The sequence below is a fragment of the Procambarus clarkii genome, chromosome 43 (genome assembly GCF_040958095.1).
Source record: "Procambarus clarkii isolate CNS0578487 chromosome 43, FALCON_Pclarkii_2.0, whole genome shotgun sequence".
Classification (NCBI taxonomy): Eukaryota; Metazoa; Arthropoda; class Malacostraca; order Decapoda; family Cambaridae; genus Procambarus; species Procambarus clarkii.
Window position 1 is genome coordinate 3,426,559 of NC_091192.1, and position 19,066 is coordinate 3,445,624.

Sequence of the window (19,066 nt, forward strand, 5' to 3'; positions counted from 1 at the left end):
TCTTTCACTCTATGCCCCTGTTACCTAGCAGTAAAATAGGTACCTGGGTGTTAGTCAGCTGTCACGGGCTGCTTCCTGGGGGTGGAGGCCTGGTCGAGGACCGGGCCGCGGGGACATTAAAAAGCCCCAAAATCATCTCAAGATAAGATAGTATTGCGACAATAAGCATTTATTGTGGACACATTACTGACACATGTATCACAATTCCTGGGATCATTATGAACGTTCTACTGTATACATATTGTAAAGGACACAAATATGCATCATATACGATACAAAACCAGCGTTGAATGTAATGAAACGCCATTTTCTGGGTGAGTCCCGGAAGCTCCCCGGAGCTATCCATGGCTGATATGGATACCCTAACTATTTTGCATCAGTCGATGTGGGTGGAGTTCTAGGCCTACTGGGGACCACGAGCCAGAACCTGGCCCCCTCAGAGAGGCACGGGGAGCAATGGCCCATAGAAATGCACATGTGATTTGGAGCATTCTATATCTGCTATCGACCGGGACAGGCACCCAGAAAGGTAAGCGCCACAAAACAAACCCCTATTCTGGTTAACAACAAAAATCGACAAACGAGTGGACAGAACTCCCCTAGGAAAACGAATCAACAAGCATGACGTCACACGAGCCGCGCCGCATGTCTGCGCAGCTCCCCCCTCCCCTGGAGGGGGAAGGGGGAGCCGCAGACCCCCGCCCCAGTTCTGAGGCTGGATATCAAAACCGCGAAAAAAAAAACGCCTACCGGAGGGCGGGAGGGTGCCGGGGAGCCTCCGGGACTCACCCAGAAAATGGCGTTTCATTACATTCAACGCTGGTTTTCTGGGGGGAGCCCCTACGGCTCCCCGGAGCTACTTCACCAAAGACTACCTAAGAAAACAAGGGGACATACCCAGGAGGCGATCGGGGAACCACTCCTCAACACGAAGTCGAGACAACAACCCAAGGACCCCTCCGGAAAGCAGCAGGCACATCATGCACCAGAAAAAAAGAAAGAATGGTCGCAGACAAAGAAACCTATGACCACGACCATAGGAGCCAAAAACCACTGCGCCTGAGAAGAGCATGAAGCTCTGCCACACAACCTCCAGAGGCCAATGCCAACATAAAAAGAAAGCTGAGGCAAAGCAAACCTGACCCCAAGGAGCCACAACCACCAAGGAGAAGAAAAACAGGAGAGCACCCTGTCCAAAGACCAGGACGACACAAGCAGTGCATAAGCAGGCCGGAGGTGAAACAACGCACGATACAGCCTGCGAAACGGCGCAGAAGGAATATCGAAACCGAAAGCTAGCAGCAGAAACCATGGTGCCAGACCCAGGAACGGCCCCAAGCACCGCTACATCCTCCGCAAGCCAACCCTATGACAGCCCCAGGAGGGAAAAGAAAAACGCAGAACCAAAACGAAAATGCCACAAGCGTGCAAGTCCACTGCCACTAGTGCAGCTGACAGGGAAGGAACCCGCATAAGGAGCCGCCCCGCACCAACATCCCGCAGAAGGGCAGGAGCGAAAAGACTCATTAATAGGAGCAAAAACGCCCCCGGGAAAACGAGTAGTGCTGAGACAGCGCGAAGAGAAGAGATTAGCACAAAAGAACAAGAAGGCCAAACACCCAGAAGCTGCCGGGAAGAGGACCCACAATCCCTAGAAAGGACGGAGGGAAGCTCAACCGAATGACGACAGACGTACCAGAAAACGGGAAGGAGCAAAACCGTCCCAAACCGTCGAGAACAAAAAGAAGCAGACACAAAGGACGAAGGCACAAAAACCCTGTCGCACCCGAGACCAACAGTCATGCAGAAACCCCAAGAAGAGGGGGACATGATGGAGAAGGCCCGTCCCGGAGAAAAGGGGAGAAGACTGTAGAAAAGCACCCACCGACAGGACGGAAACAACGGGTACAATGGACAAGGAAACCGAGCCCAGGGAGGGGCCGACGCCCACAAAGCACGTGTGGAGAGGGGGAACGGAAAAACCCCACACCACAAAACTGCAAGCCCCGCCCAGAGAGGTAGAAACACCCCAGCGGGGACCAGCGGGGACCAACGGGGCCTGAGGCCCCTCACGTTAGCCCCACCCCAGCCCCGGGAACCCACCCTGCAGGCCCCGGGGCCGAGCTGTCCCTTCAAAGCCCCAGTGTCAAGAAAAACCCCGGGGCAGCCGTGAAAAACACGAAGGTAGGGAGCCCACTAGGCTCTGGAACTTGAACCGAAACCGGAGGATAGGCGAGGGGTGAGACGAAGACCCCTAGCACATCCCCAGCCATCACAATGAGGCGAGGACAAGACAGAGAATCCAAGGAACATGGAAAAACCAGGCCCAGCACAGCAAGACCGGCAAAGAAGGAGAGCCCCAGAGGGAGCACGGAAGGGCCGAACATAACGCCACAACCAACCCCGAAACGCAGCTGCAGTACCAAAACCGCAGCAAAATGTCACCACACTCCCCGAGGAAGCGACAGAGAAGATAGATAAATCGTACACGCGTGGCACACAAGGGGACACAGGCGGAAACCGAGCACCCAACTGAGCCACAGGGACGGTAGAAGAAACGTGTGCAGTGTAACAGGCAATCAAAGGAACACAGTAGGCAGTCCAACATGGGCTGACCCCTTACACAGCCCCAAGAGCAGAGATGAGAGTGCCCAAGAAGCACAGAATCCACCCGACAGGCAAAAGACAGGGGAGAGGCGGAAACAAAGAGCCAGAACCCAACCTGCAAGCACAAGGAGGCGAACACAAAACCTCCGACACAGGAAAACGTACTACCAAACAGGCACCCCAGCCGTTGCACTGCGGAACAAGGTGGAGGCGGGGCCCCGAACTCAAGCAAGGTTAGTCAAGCATAGGAGCGGGGCAAGAGGAGTACAGGCAGGAGCCGCCTCAGAAGGGCCAAGAGGCCACTCGCAGACACCCGTGAACCGAGGAAGGAATCAGGTGGAGAGAACAAGAGCTGCCCAGTATGGGCTAATAGCCCTGCAGTAGGCACCTTGGGAGATACGGTCCCCGTTCTCAAGTACGTATGTACAGCCGGGAGTACTGTACAATTAGGGAGCCGGTCGGCCGAGCGGACAGCACGCGGAACTTGTGATTCTGTGGTCCTGGGTTCGATCCCAGGCGCCGGCGAGAAACAATGGGCAGAGTTTCTTTCACCCTATGCCCCTGTTACCTAGCAGTAAAATAGGTACCTGGGTGTTAGTCAGCTGTCACGGGCTGCTTCCTGGGGGTGGAGGCCTGGTCGAGGACCAGGCCGCGGGGACACTAAAAGCCCCGAAATCATCTCAAGATAACCTCAAGATACACCCATTCCTACTCCCAAAAACAAAAACAGCGACAGGACGAAGGAGACGCCAAACCGCACCAACTCACCTGCAGAACATAGGCGCTGAAAAGCCATAATGCAAGCTTTCGAGTCCGGAGGCAGCCAGGACGCCCATGCTGGAGAGGAGGGGAGCAGCGAAGGAGGCTCCCCACCCTAGAACACAGGGAAAAACCTCGTAACTTCCCCACAGCGGCACCCCAGAACACCCCCAAAGCAACGGGGCATGGATTGGATTAAGAAAAGAGCGAGAGGCGAAGCCTCCCCCCGAGAGAAAATGGATGCAGAACACGTGTGCACACTGCCCGGAACCAAAAACTCCCACGGCGCATGCGCAGGATGCGAAAGTAGCCCAACAAGGTGAGAAGTATCCCAACCAGGCGTGAAGGAGCCCAACCAGGCGTGAAGTAGCCCAACCTGGTGCGAAGTAGCCCAACCAGGCGCGAAGTAGCCCAACCAGGCGTGAAGGAGCCCAACCAGGCGTGAAGTAGCCCAACCTGGTGCGAAGTAGCCCAACAAGGCGAGAAGTAGCCCAACCAGGCGCGAAGTAGCCCAACAAGGCGAGAAGTAGCCCAACAAGGCGAGAAGTAGCCCAACAAGGCGAGAAGTAGCCCAACAAGGCGAGAAGTAGCTCAACTGGCGACAGTAGCCCAAACTGCTATAAGGAGCGCCAACGGTGACAAAGGAGCGCCAACGGCGACAAAGGAGCGCCAACGGCGACAAAGGAGCGCCAACGGCGACAAAGGAGCCCAAACGGCTACAAGGAGCTCAACCTGTCCTGAACAGAAGGAACCAGTATGGAGGCAAACTCCGGGACACGCAGGAGGTAAGCCGCAAAGGCCAACCGCACCGCAGGCGAAGAGATGCATTTAGCCGAAAACCTCCGGAAGACAGAACCGAAGAAACCACAGGGACACGGAACCGAACCCGGGGAGGAGCAGAACCCAAGCCCAAATTGTACGCAAAGGGGGGAAAGAAAACCCCACTCCTCGCAACAGTAAGCCCCGCTCAGAAGGACGGAAATCCAGGCGGGGCGCAATGGAGCCCAAGGCCCCCAAGGCCACTCCTCCCCAACCCCAGGAGCCTCTGCACCAGGCCCCGGGGCCGAGTCGACCTCCAAAGCACCGGCCTCACAAGAAAAAACCGGGGCAGCCGAGAGAGCTGAAAGAGAAGGGGCCCACTGGTCAAAACCCCGGAGCATCGGCCGGAGGAACAGACTCGAATGCCTCCGCAGCTACCCCGGACGGGGCAACCCCTGAAACTGCCCAAGTCTCAGAACCTCTAACCCCGCCCCGACCCCGAAGCCTGCAGATGCGTAGGGGCCGGAAGCAGGAGGGGGAAAAACAAGGGCGTGGAAGGAACCAAGGCCGAAGCGACCAAAACTACCGAAGTCTGGGTCCCTACACAAGCGGGGCAACATCGGGGCGTCCGGGGAAGCAACAAACCAGTGCGCGTTGCAACATCCTACCCTGCAACGCACGAGCTGCCTGCACCCACGGGAATTCATCAGCAGACTGGGTGAATGGAGTCACAAACAAGCAACAAAGCTCGCAGGACTCAAGGGTCGAATGTGTCACCAACCCAACAGGCAGCATGACGGAGGCAAAAACAAGGAGAGTCACCCTGAGACAAAGGGACAGAGCAACCCTCAACTCGCCCAAAGCGAGAGGGGACGCAAAGGTCTCCACTATTGGACCCGAGAGCCCCCGGGGGGTTTCCCAGGGCCCCTAGACTGGGTCTGCTAAGGGTTATCCCAGTCAGGGTACTGCTAACCGGCGCCCCAAACTACCAAGCAAACTGCTAAAGCTGAATCCACGGGACGTGTCCACTCGCGAGGGCAAAGCAGGGGGTGCCGCCACACAAACGAACCTAATATAAGGTGGGGGGGGGAAACACAAGGAAGAACCCCCTACCAGGCAAAAAAAAAATAAAAGAAAAACCACACAAGTGGACAACGTACCCAAAGGGAACAGAGCCGGCCGCTGTCATAGGTAAAAACTAGCTACGCAGTACCCTGCGCCCCACCAGTGCGATAACTACCACTTACCCCAAGGTAAACAAGGGAGTGAAACCCCCAAACCCCCGGGGCGGCCAAACGCCAAGCAGCGAAAAGCCAACAGAGGTAGACCCAAGGTGACTTGTGGAAGGCAACCCCAAGCCCCAAGGGCGGTACTTACAGGGCACTCAGGGAAGGTGACCCTAAGCACATGCAGCCCGAGTACCTGAGAATACTACTCCCAGCTCACACGACCACCGTAAAAGCAGCACTGCAAACAAGTCACAGCACTGAGACAAGACTGGAGCTGGAGCCACACGACCGTGCATGATCCCATCAGCCGAGGAACTGGGGCGGGGATCGCCGGCGCGGGGGTCTGGGGCTCCCCCTTCCCCCTCCCGGGGAGGGGGGAGCTGCGCAGACATGCGGCGCGGCTCACGTGACCTCATGCTTGTTAGTTCGTTTTCCTGGGGGAGTTCTGTCCACTCATTTGTCTATTTTTGTTGTTAACCAGAATAGGGGTTTGTTTTGTGGCGCTTACCTTTCTGGGTGCCTGTCCCAGTCGATGGCAGATATAGAATGCTCCAAATCACATGTGCATTTCTATGGGCCATTGCTCCCCGTGCCTCTCTGAGGGGGCCAGGTTCTGGCTCATGGTCCCCGGTAGGCCTAGAACTCCACCCACATCGACTGATGCAAAATAGTTAGGGTATCCATATCAGGCATGGATAGCTCCGGGGAGCCGTAGGGGCTCCCCCCAGAAAAAAAAAATAAAACCGCATTGGAAATACATAAAACAAATAATTGAAAATATATTTGTGGGAACATCTGGTGCTTGAATGGCCCGTGCGACCATGTCTGAGCGATTCACCCACAGGCGACCAGGCCCTGATGACGTCACAGCGCACCTTGTCCACATCCACAAAGCCAAAGTAAGTGGAATTTGGTATTTATTTTTACATAGACATGTTCAGGGAAGGGAATTTATCATTTTATGAAGAAAAAGACATTTTTGGGAACACTTTATTTTATGCGCACCGGGGGAATTTCACAATAAACTCGGCACAGCACGGTGGTTAAACTGATTAAATGGTGTTATTTACACCCCCACCACCATGGTGGCGGGTGGGTGTAAATACCTAGATACTATCAGTAACCATGGTGGCAGGGGGGGTGTAAATACCTAGATACCATCATCAATGCCACCGCAGGCCGTGGGGAAACAACCTGATAAGCCCACAAATCATGAGACCAGGCATGAATGAACAGAGCAAGCCTCCCCCATTGCCCTGTCAATGGGGTGAACCGTGAAAGGGCCGACGCCCCTTATGAGAACCCAACCTGTGTACAGTGTGATCACCGTGCCGACCAGACGCAGACGGAACCGAAGGCAGCGCCAGCTCCGAACCTGGCACCTGTGGCCTACCCCAACGAGTGGAACTCCTTGCCCGGGCACTACCCTTCTCAGAGGAAACCCCCGAAGAACCAACAAGTCGGACATCGGACGACAGGTGGAAAAAGCCACCTGCAAATATGGCTTAACCACAGAGTCTGCAAACAGCAAGGGACAAAAGAGTGAAGAAAACCTGAGAGCCAGGGACCAAGCCGATTCCAAGGATGAGGCAAGCACAACCTGCTGTTGCGTGTTCTTCGCGAGACACGCAGCGAAGAACTGCAACACTACATCCCGCAAGATTGGCGCAAACAGCTTCAGCAGCACAGATGATGCACGAGCAGCCGAGACCAAGGCACCAGACCCAGGAATAGCCCCAAGTGCCTCCACATCCTCCGCAAGCCAATTCAACGACAGCTCTAGGAGGGAAAAGAAATGCAAGACTAAAGCCAACAAGCCACGAGTGCGCAAGTCCTCAGCCACAAGCACAGCCGACAGGGAGGGAACCTTCATGTGAAGCTGAATCGCGCCCACATCCCACAGAAGGGCAGGGGCGAACAAGCAAGCATTAAGGTGTTCAAATTCACTCCCCAGACCACCGTCAATGCCTTGCGCCACTCAAGTGTGCGGGTACGACAGAAAGCACTCCAAGCATTCAACGACGACAACCGGCAGTCCGCAAGCCAGGACGACTCCAGACCCTCATAACAAACCCAGTATGGAGACGAAGACCCAAACCTGAAGGAAGATGGCTCTATTATAGCGGCATAATCCGGGTCGCGCAGGAGATAAGCCGTAATGGCCACCCGCACCTCAGTAGGCGAGACCAGGAAGTTGAAAACTTCCCACTCTGAAGGTTGGAACACCCAGGTGGGGTCCAACAGGGCCCAAGACCCCCAAGTCAGCTCCTCCCCAACTTCAGGAACCTCCACATCAGGCCCCGGGGGGCGAGTCATCCTCCAAAGCCCCGTCCTCACAAGAAAAAGCCGGGGCAGCCGGAAAAGCAGGCAATAGATGCCAAAACCAATTCGGACAAGGAGGGAGCAAAAGAGAACCCCACACCTTGTAACACCAAGCCCCGCTCTGAGGGACTTGGTGTTACAAGGCCCAGACAATAACCCCGATGGGGCCCAAGTCAACTCGTCCCCAACCCAGGGATCCTCACCCTGAGAACCTGGGACTGAGCCGTCCATCAAACCCCTCCCCCTCCCGCCTTTAAAGAAATGGCAAGAGCTGCCGAACGCAGATATGTAAAAATATATACCCTAATTAGAGATAGGGGGCAACCAATCAAAGGCAGACCCCCCTTCAGGCAGGAAAACAAAAACAAAAGAAAAACCCTGCAAGAGGACAACGTACCAAGGCGGAACAGAGCCGGCTGCTATAATAGGTGATAACTGTGCAGGACCGAGCAGTACAAGACACATTGGAGGAAGATCCCAAGGAGACTTGTGGAAGGTGGCCCCAAGCCCCAAGGGCAGTACTTACAGGGCACCTAGGGAAGCAAACCCTAGGCGCATGCAGCCCAAGTACCAAAGAATATGACTCCTGGCTCGTACCCTTCCACGAGTCAATCCACGCCACAAGGCACAGAACTGAGACAAAATCTGGAGCCAGAGGCACATGACCTCGCCAGTATCACATCAGCTAAGAACTGAAGGGTGGATCGCCAGCGCAGGGTTCTGGGGCTCCCCCTTTCTCCTCCTGGGGAGAGGGGGTTGTGCAGACGGCAGCCCGGCAACGTGATGACATCATGCTTATTGGCTAATTTTAGTTTGGGGGAGTTCTGCCCACTCATTTGGCTTTCAGCAGCAATATTTTCACCAGAGTAGAGGTTTGTTTTGGGGCACCTACCTTTCTTGGCGCCAGACCCGGTCAATGGCAGACAAAGAATGCTCCCAACCACACATGGGTTTCTATAGGCCATTGCTCCTTATACCTCTCTCAGAAGGCCAGGTTTTAGCTCGTGGTCCCCGATAGGCAAGAACTCCATGCACATTGACTGATGCCAGAAAGTTAATACTTGTATATCCCTACCAGCCTGGAAAGCTCCAGAAAGCTGATAGGGTCCCCCCCTCCCCCAGAAAAAAGCAAATTGTTTTGAAATTTTTGTTTTCAGAGTATGGCATTTAGCCAGATGGTAGTAGGCAGTCAGTGCCAAAATCACCATGGAGGATCAGTATGTGACCATGGCATGCTGTTCTCTCTTGAATTATGACAACTCCTGCCTGACCATGTTAGGCATATACCCCACAGGAATTGGCATGCAAAGGTGGGTGAAACTAGCCCCCAAGTATCTGGCTGCCAACCTCAAAAGACAGAAAGGCAGACATTAAAATTGGCAGATACTGTATAGGTGTGTGTGTTCCTCCCTCTCACTCAACCTCCCAGAAATTTCTTACGGATATTTTTATCATTAATTTCCCTATAACAGTAGCAACAGACATTGATCATATAATTTTGCCACTGTGGTCACTCATACCTGCAGTAGAAGTAGCTGTGTTTCGGAGAGCTTTGATACCCTTGGCAACTACAGATATTCGTTCGAGGGCTTCTGCTGCATTCTTTGACACATCTTTCTGTAAACAAACGAGTGAACAATACAGTAGGCTGAGCAGCAATGAAATTTGTCTTAAAATTTCATGAGAAAATACCTGAATATAGACAAATGTAATACTGTACATAAAATAGAGTGGTGAACGTAATGAAACGCTGATTTTTGGGAGAGCCCCGGAGGCTCCCTGAAGCTATCACACTGACTCAGTACCAAACTACTACGTGCTATCAGATGTGAAGTTCTGAGGCCTACTGAGGACCACGAGCCAGAACCTGGCTCCTTTCAGAGAACCACAAGGAACAGTGGCCTACATTTAAAGTTAATCATAATTTCCACCATCACCAGGGGAAGACACCCAGAAAGTTAGGTGAAACAAGACAGACAACTGCTTTTATAGAATGAGAAAACAGCCTAAAAAATGCCAAAAGCACTCCACCAACAATGAAAAACCACCAAAGTTTTGTAAAACTATTCGTTTTAAGAGTAGTTTAAATTGAAACCTATACTATATAGGTTAAAATACTATACAATATAAACCTATACTATATAATTCAAAATATCCTCAGTCACCTATTGATGAAACTAGCCATATTGCTTGTAATACTGAACTTTAGTTTGAAAAGGTAAGAAGAATTCAATATTAGGAATACAGTAATTCTGTCATTTAGGATAATTTTAATGAAATTTCTAAATTACTAAAAGAATTCAATATCAATGTAGTACTGAACTGGTATTTAAGAATCTTGACATAAAAAAAAAAACAGCGTTGAATGTAATGAAATACCATTTTCTGGTTGAGCCCCAGAGGCTCCCTGGAGCTTATCGGGCTAATGTATGTTATATTAGACCAGGACATTAGCTAAGGAGTTCAGACCTACCAGGGACCAGCGCCAGAACCTTGCCCCTTCAGAGAGGTTTCAGGGAGCAATGGCCCTGGAAAACCCCCTTGTGGTTGGGGTTTTCCTTATCTGCCATCGACCGGGGTCAGGCACCCAGAAAGGTAGGCATAACAAAATAAACCCCACATGGTAAAAAACTAAAACAAAAAACCGAACAGAGAGGTAGAAACTCCCTACAATCCCAAGGAAACAAGCAAACAAGCAAACATCACACTTTACTGCCGCGCCGATCGTCTGCGCAGCCCTCCCCGCCCCAAGAGGGGGAGGGGGGAGCCCCGGACCTCACCTTGCCGGCTGCCTAGCATCAGTTCGGAAGCTAAGCTTCAACCAATGCAAAAAAAATATGCTGACTGGTGGGAGGGAGGGTTGCCAGGGAGCCTCCGGGCTCACCCAGAAAATGGCGTTTCATTACAATCAACACTGGTTTACTTGTGGGGAGCCCCTACGGCTCCCTGGAGCTTCATACCCAAAGAGAAGGAAAAGAAAGGGCTGACCCGGGAGGCGGCCGCCACAAACCCCGCAACGCGAAGCCGAGACAACAGGCTGCAATCTGCGACCCAAGGCAACAAGAACGCACAGGAGCAGACACGCGCATAATGAACAAGCGGACAGGCAACCTGTGTGACCCTCAAATCCTCACGCCCGAAATGAGCCCTAGACGTCATCAACACAGCAGCGAGAGCTGCAAACGTCTGAACAGCATGAGCGCAAGGATAGACCGCAGACTGGAAGACGTAAAAACTCTGCGGACGACCTGGGAGACCCAAGCCCTGAAACAGGGAACGAGGGGAACCGGATCAACCCAAAGCACATCCCCAGACATGGTACGCAGGTAACGGCAAAGAGGCGCAACCGGACAACACAGGACCCACCCCCGGCCGAACCAATCAAGCATCAATAACCCAAGGACCCCTCCCGAAAGCAGCCGTCTCTACCGTGGCCATAAGGATGGAGAAAGGCTGCAAACATACAAACCTACCACCAAAGCCACCGTCAATGAAGCCACCTGATCACCACAGATGGTGATACCCGCGTTAAAATACCAGACGCGAAGAGCCGAGGAGAAGGCCGAACCCGTCACGTACAGGACCAATCCGACCTGCTGAAAGAGGCGGAGCCGTGGGAAAATGCCCGGGTTTGGAGCTGGACCGGCCACCAAGGGACCATGAGGACTACTCTCGTGGGAATGGGCTCCAACCGAGCCAGAACCCGAAGCAACAGCTGGACCGGGAGAAGAGGAACAGGTACCCCACCTCGACCAGTCCTGCCGAAAGGCATCCACAGTGAACGCCTCACAAGCCGGTAAGGGCGCCATATAAATAAAATGGGCGATGCCTAGACCACGCCGACTCGAAGACGTCCATGGCCAGGAGTCCATACGTCCGGCAGAGCCTACGAAACGATTCGGCAATGACTGGCCAATCTGCGAACAGAGTAATGAACCGAGCCAGCTCTCCTGCCAGGACGCAGTACACACCCCAGACATGAACCTCACGGTTAGCCAAACCTCGAGAATCCAGCAAATGAGCCACTCTAAGGGACCAACCCCAAAGGTCAAACACCTAAGAGAAACCCTGTGGTTCCGGCAAAGAACCGCCAGAGAACAGTCCGGAATGGAGCTGAATGGTAGAGCACTGTGTGACCCAAACCCTCAGAAGCGCAAACCGGACAGTCACGAACTACCGAACCATGTTGAGAGCCCGATGGACGGACAGACCCCACCATCACTGGCCGACCTGGTGAGCACTGGTCACAAAGCCCAGGCCGAGAGATGACCCGTCCGTGAACACATCGAGCAAAGGCTTGGGGAGGTGCCAAGGCATGGAACCCCGAAAACCCCAAAGAGGAAGCTGGTGACGCACCACCAACAAAAGATCCCTGGAGGAACGAAACCAACGATTGCAAGAGAGGCGAAAGGTGAGTCTCCGAAGGAACCAAACAGACCCCGAAGCCAAACCCGACCCCGCGGGCAGACCAGCACGCCGAAGTTCAGACTCCCGCACAACTGCTCGAGCATCCACCGAGCAACCCGGGACCCCTTCATGAACAGCCGAAGGTGAGACCATACACATATATACATATTATGTATATATTGTTACGGTGCCCTCTCCTATCTCTTTCGTTTGCCTGCTTTAAGAGTCATATCAACTCTCCCTACTGTTTCTCTGAGGTACAGGGAAGTCTGTTGGTATATGTGGCGACCAGATCGGCCGCCAGTTAAGGGAGAAAGTTACATTATAAGTTGTAAGTAAGGGAAAATTGGCGCCTCGATATAAAATGAAAGAGTATCCCCTACTGCAGATATGACGTTTTGGAAGGGACACTAGCCGATCGTGGATTGGCCGACTTAGGTCGCGGGCGACCAATCAGAGCCCGCCGTGACGTCACCTGAGTGCCCCAGGCGGCGCAACGTGAGAGTTGACCTGACCGTGAAGGCAAGAGAACGCACCTCGGTCAGCTCTCAAGGATTTGAGGCTCTACAAGCCTTTCTTAGTGGATTAGAGCTAGCCATCGCAGCCCATCTTATGTATTGGAGACCCCACGCTTCTGGGAAGCAAAAAGGAACCAAGTTTATTGAGCAAAAGAGTGCCAAACTTGGAAAATATTCGGCGACGATGCTGGGCGGTGACGCTGGACGTTGAGGGCCTGGAAAGGTGTGGCGGGCAGGCCTAGCTGTGACTGGGTCACATCCACTGAGAGTTTTGGAAGGACGACACTGTTCCTAGGACAAGGATCAACGCCTTGTGGAAGGGGCGAGTGTGGGAAAATAGTGATTAGCTCAGTGCCCATTGATGAACCAGGATTGGAGTAGCTGAATCTCAGGGATTGGAACGGCGAGGACGCGAAGGCTTCACGACACCTGAGGACCTGTGGAACGTTCCTGGATCGTCAAGGATCGACTCAGGAAGTGTGGGAACCTCACACCATCGAGGGACAGGCGTCGTGAGCCAGGAATGTAAGGTAGATCAAATTTCCCTCCCATTACCCCTTGTGTGAGTAGGCTAGTTAGGCCACAATATTTACTTATGTATGTGGCAATATGACATTAATACTTTAGTAGTAGAATAGGCTGCAAGGCAGCTTGTGTCCAAGACTGTCAGAGAGGACAGTGTGTACGGACAGCAGGACAGTTAAGAAGAGGTGCCGACATGGTGAAGAGGCCCTCCTGTGAGAGAGTGGGGGACTCCTGTCTTTCTGCCCAGTTGAAGGAGTGTTGGAGGTCGTGGAAGAAGAAGAGGCTGACGATCTCCAGACTTATTATCCTTATTTTCATATTCATGTATTACTTGTGATTGTATGTGTGTTCATGTAATTTGCATCAGTAAATTCACACATTTTATCATTGTGTTTAAGTGTGCCTCCATTTATAATATTTCTCTATGAGCATACACGAAGGTTATCATAGTACCACCTAGGGAACACCACGTTCTCTATAGAGGTTCTTATTGCCTGTAGAGTGGTAAAAACAGCACAGACTTATATAAAAGTGTACCCTTAGCCATCCGATCAGTATCAGTGTCTGAATGGTGGCAACTAGTAACGTAGTGGCTAGAGAGAGGTAAAGCCATACAGACCTTCCTGGGAGAGTACCCTGGGCCGACAGTCCAATAGCAGATCTATGGGAGTAGCAACCTTCCGGCAACAAACAATATATAATACACCCACTGAACTGCATCGCTGGGGTGCAGATACAATAACCCAGCTGGCGACCTTGTTAAGAGGAAGATAGAGAAGACAGGCGGGAAAGGACTTCCTGCAACCTTTTTGTCTGGCAGGCAAGACTCAGGGAGGGTTATAAGGTTATAAGGTAAGCCTGAGTCTTCCTTCACTCCTCCACGGGTCTAGGCCGGAACTGTTAACAGCAGTTTCCCCGTGTTTGACTGAAGGGCTTCCAGGGTGAATCAGTGGCACCCCCCTTTTTGTGGTGGAAGCAAAGACCTGCAGAGGTGGGCATTGTTGGTCCTCTTCTGTGTGACCAAGGACTCTCCGGTGAATCCCGGGAGTCGGAGGGCCTGAGTATTCGGCCTTTGAGCCCCTAGCGGCTGAGTTCTAGCAAAGCCCCGGCCCACCCCCCGTGACAATATACACATACACACAAGGTATGTTACACACACACATGCATATGCACATACACATGTGCACACACACACAGTGTACACATGTACATGCACATGTGTACACACACCCATACACATGAAAAGAAAATTACAAGCCGCCGACCAGTGGGCAGAGAGCACCACGCCGGCCAGGCGAAGAAGGCACAAAACTGCATCAAAAGGCCCACCTCGACAACAAAACCTCAAAGTCCCAGCACGACCACAACACGTGCCAAGACCCAAAAAGATCAGTCTGCAAGCCAGGAAGACCCCAGAACTCCAGAAGGCAGAACCGGGTCACACACGAGGAAACAAAACCCCCTGAATCCACAAAGGGGGCCCAAGAGGAAGAAACCTCCAGAACAAAACCAAAGAACCCAAAGGAACTCGGAATTGAACCAGGGGGAGCCCAAACCACCACATTTGCCAGAGGAGATACACCACAGAAAGGCAAAGCACAGCCCCCAGACAGAACCCCCAGGGAAACTGTCAAAACAGACTGAAACCGAGGGACAAGGTGTGGGACCAAGCATAACAGACAGGGACACTGAGCCCAAACCCAAGGGCCCAGACCCAAAACAGACAAAACGGAAAACCCGGTGTAAAATCAACACTCAAACGTTCCCAGAGGAACTGGAAATGGTCAGAAAACACCAGAAAAGCAAAGAAACAAAAAATGGAGAATAAACCCCCGGAAAAAGGTAAAAAACTCACCCAAGACGCTCACTCGCATAACCAGGCGCATGTAAACAAACCGCAACGCCGCCATGATGGCCACGCCGGGAAACCGGCAGTTAAAATGGCCACCAGAACAGAGGGCTGTGACCAACACTAAAGATACAAAAAGACGCCAGCAAAAGTGGGAAGCAAGCAGACTGGATGGGCGAAAAACTCCGCCCAGAAGCAGAAAACCCAGGCAGGTGCAAATCGCCCCAGAACTGCTAGCAGGCATCCCCCACAGCCCCGGGAACCCGCAACAGAGGCCCTGGGGCAGAGCCGTCCTCCAAGCCCTCCGCCCTTAACCCTCAAACCGCTAGGGGCCCAAATGGAATTCACACCCACAGGCGCAACAAAAAAAAAAAATCCAAAAAATTCTTTCGTCTTATAGAAGTGTTCATTTTTGTTCCCTGATCACGGAAAAAATAACAAAAAAAATCGAAGGTGGCATATTTTAGCCGCAATAGGGTAGGGAAGTGTGGCAAAAAAGGGGTGTTGGCAGAGCCTTCGCCAGACGAGTTCTACTCCGCCCGAGCTGTCAGACGGCAGTTGCCACAAATATATTATTACCTAATTATTTCAATGTCTCTGATTGATTTTTTCTTAGTTTTTTTGCAGTAATATTATTCCATACAGTGAATTGTGGTATATTTATATTATAAAATGTGTGAACCATCGCTGTACTCAAAATTATGGTGTGCATATTAGTGATTCAATTATTATGTTCATAAAACAATAAACAAATAGTTTTGCTGTTGTTACACTATATACACAGGTTATATATAAGTATCTGCATGTTTTGTACACCATAACGAACTACTAAGTTGGTCTTGTGAGTCAAAAAGCAACGAGGAGAGGCCGCCAAACACCAGCGAGCCACTCACTGCCACTCCCTCCCTCAACACCACCTCACTCACCCTCATTTACCTCCCACAATACTTTTTCTGTATTTATTCACTATACACAGACGTTATATATACGTATTTACATGTTTTGTTCACCATAACTGTACATCTAAGCTTGTATGGTGAGTAAAGGCAGAAAGATGTAGCTACTCACACAGTCAGCTGATCGGCGGCCGCCCTCAAGGCCAGACGCACTAATATTTGTCCTCCAACAATATTGTTTTTGGTGTTATTACACTATATACACACATTATATATAAGTATCTACCTGTTTTATTCACCATACCTGAACAAATAAGCTGGTATGGTGCCCAAAGACCATAGTGGCCATCAGTAAACAACATGCCAAGTAGTGCAGACGACGCTCCTCCCTCACCAAAATGGCGGCTCCCAACCTACTGCTCTCGCTGTTATCTCACACTATACACACGTTATATATAAGTATCTACATTTGTGTTCACCATATCGAACCACTAAGCTGGTATGGTGAGTGCAGTCAATAAATGGTGGCCACACACAGTCAGAAGACGACGCCACGACCCTCCCTCGCACAGCCTTATGCCTCCCTCCATGGAGCACAGCGCTAAATATCACCACAATCCTGCTATTATCAGAATCCTGGTCAGTTTTATCACAGTCAGGGGGCTTCAGTAATACTATCACTGCTAAATAATAGCAGTATAATTTATTTTATGGTATTTGTAGGCGATGCTGTGGTCACAAGCTGAACAGCGGTGCTGTGAGCTCGTGCTGCGTGCGCCAGCCTTGGTGGCTTGCTCAATACTGACGCTGTAACACCCAAGAATGTTGGCCTGGATTTTTTTTCTAGGTGGCATCTGGCAACTATCGGTCGTGGCTGTACTATAGCTGCCCCTATCCCAGGCGGGGCGTTTAAATTATAGCGCTAGACACGAAATCATATATAAATGATGTGCGCGGTTTCGGTTTTGTCACTGATATCATTTATATATGATATGCGCGGTTTGAGGGTTAAAGAAAAGGCAAGAGTCCATGGGAAAGGCAGCAAGAAAGGGCCGCTGATAAGACCCAGAATCCTTGGCAGGAGGAACATGCTCGAAAACATCCGTCCCCAACCCGAACGGGGCAGCTCTCGAAAACCGCCCGAGTCTTGGCCCCAACTAAACCCTGCCCTGACCCTGAAACCTGCAGACGGTCCGGAGCCGGGAACAGGGAGGGAAAGGGGCGAACAGCACCTAACCAAAACGGGGCGGCCTTGGGGCATCTGAGTGGGAAACCAACCTAGCGTGTTGCAGCAACCTAACCTAGCTTGCAACACAGATGCCACCTGTACTCTGAACAGAAATAACATCAGGAGAGTACTGGAGAACAAGCAGAGAATCTCTCTCGCAAGACTCCGGGTCAAGGTGTCTGACCCAACAGGCAACATAATGGAGGTAAAAGTGGCGACTGCCACCCAGAGACAAGGGCACAGCAACCAACGATCCCGTACAAGACGGGTTGGAACCCGGAATGGGCATTCAATGGTCCACCAAGCCTCGACAGGGGTTTCCAGGGCTCATAGGCTGACTGCTACAAGAAGCCTGGGCAAGGTGTTGCTAACCGGTTAAGAAACCCAAAAATAACAAGAGGGTAGAGGACAACACTGAAAACCCCTGCGACGTGTACAATCACGGGTGCCTAGCAGAGGGCCACCAAACACTACCAGTGAAACTATAGCCACAGTAGGCAGACCCCCACCAGGCAAATGAAAATAAAAACAAAAGAAAAACCCCGCAAAAGTACACCGTCTCCAGAGGCAACTGGAACCGGTCGCTGCTTAGGTGGAAGGTCGCGCAACACCTTGACGCCCTAACCAGCACATTACCAGTCCCTTCCCAGGGCCAAACAAGGGCCCCAAGCCCCAGCTGGCCCCAAGGGCGAGGCAAATGCCGAGCAGCAAGAACCTCTACGGGAGTGGTTCCCGAACACCCCAGGGAAGATAACCCTGTTACGCAGGGGCAGTACTTACAGGGCGCTTAGGGAAGGAAGCCCCTAGGCACATGCAGCCCCGGCACTGATGAGGTATTCTTGGCCACCGCACAACACAACACATGGCAGTGAATGCCACACAAGGCAAACACTGCCTAGGAAACTGAGGCCAGAGAAGCGTCTATCCCGATTGACATTAGCTTACGAACTGATGCTAGGCAGCTGGCGCGGTAGGTCCAGGGCTTCCCCTCCCCCCTCTCGAGGCGGGTAGGGCTGCGCGGACGATCGGCACAGCAGTAAAGTGTGATGTTTGCTTCTTTGCTTGTTTCCTTGGGATTGTAGGGAGTTTCTACTTCTCTGTTCGGTTTTTTGTTTTAGTTTTTTACCATGTGGGGTTTGTTTTGTTATGCCTACCTTTCTGGGTGCCTGACCCCGGTCGATGGCAGATAAGGAAAAACCCAACCACAAGAGGATTTTCCAGTGCCATTGCTCCCTGAAACCTCTCTGAAGGGGCCAGGTTCTGGCGCTGGTCCCTGGTAGGTCTGAATCCTTAGCTAATGTCCCGGTCTAATATAACATAAATTAGCCCCGATAAGCTCCAGGGAGCCATTGGGGCTCCCCACAGAAATGTCTTATTTTCAATAAAATATACTACTGTATTTCTTATTATTTATTTTCAATATTTACACCCACTTATTCTGTACTTACATGTTTTTGCACCAGTCTTGAACATTTAGAACTCATCAAGACTGTGATACTCGTCAAAACATTTCACATAGCACAGAGGGACCTGACACGCTGTGCACAAAGTCATCACCATTTTTCGGTTCTGTTACCTCTAGGTTGTTGTCTTGCATACAGTGCACTCACGCTGGCCAACAGCACGCTTTGCAGTTGGTGGTAAATATCTTAGATTGTGTGTGACAAAGGCATCCTTGAAAGCGAGCCTGGGTGCTGAAGCATGGTGCAAAACCGGGTTCAGAATGGGCCTCTGTATGCCAGGAATTACTTTGCCAAACTTCTCTAGTAATTGTGTCACTACAGTAAAACTGAACGTAAGGAAATTTCGTTTACCACCTGTTTTGACAAGATACATATTGTAACTGTTCAGTATTGTTACATCAACAAGGTGGAAAAACATTTTCTTGGTCCACTTCACTGTTTTAGGTACACACTCTACTGCTCCCACCATCATATCACATTTATCCACCAAACGCATGTTGATGT

The 19,066-nt window shown here is 51.7% G+C and overlaps 1 protein-coding gene across 2 annotated transcripts in view; it reads right to left on the reverse strand.

The window, feature by feature from the left end:
- Positions 1-19,066, reverse strand: part of Coq8 (ubiquinone biosynthesis protein COQ8, mitochondrial) — a 350,169-nt gene that overhangs the window by 177,320 nt on the left and 153,783 nt on the right. For both annotated transcript variants that reach the window (XM_069299996.1, XM_069299995.1), the window contains exon 3: positions 9,197-9,293. In XM_069299996.1, coding sequence (XP_069156097.1) covers positions 9,197-9,293 — 97 coding nt within the window. The remainder of the gene's footprint in view (positions 1-9,196; positions 9,294-19,066) is intronic.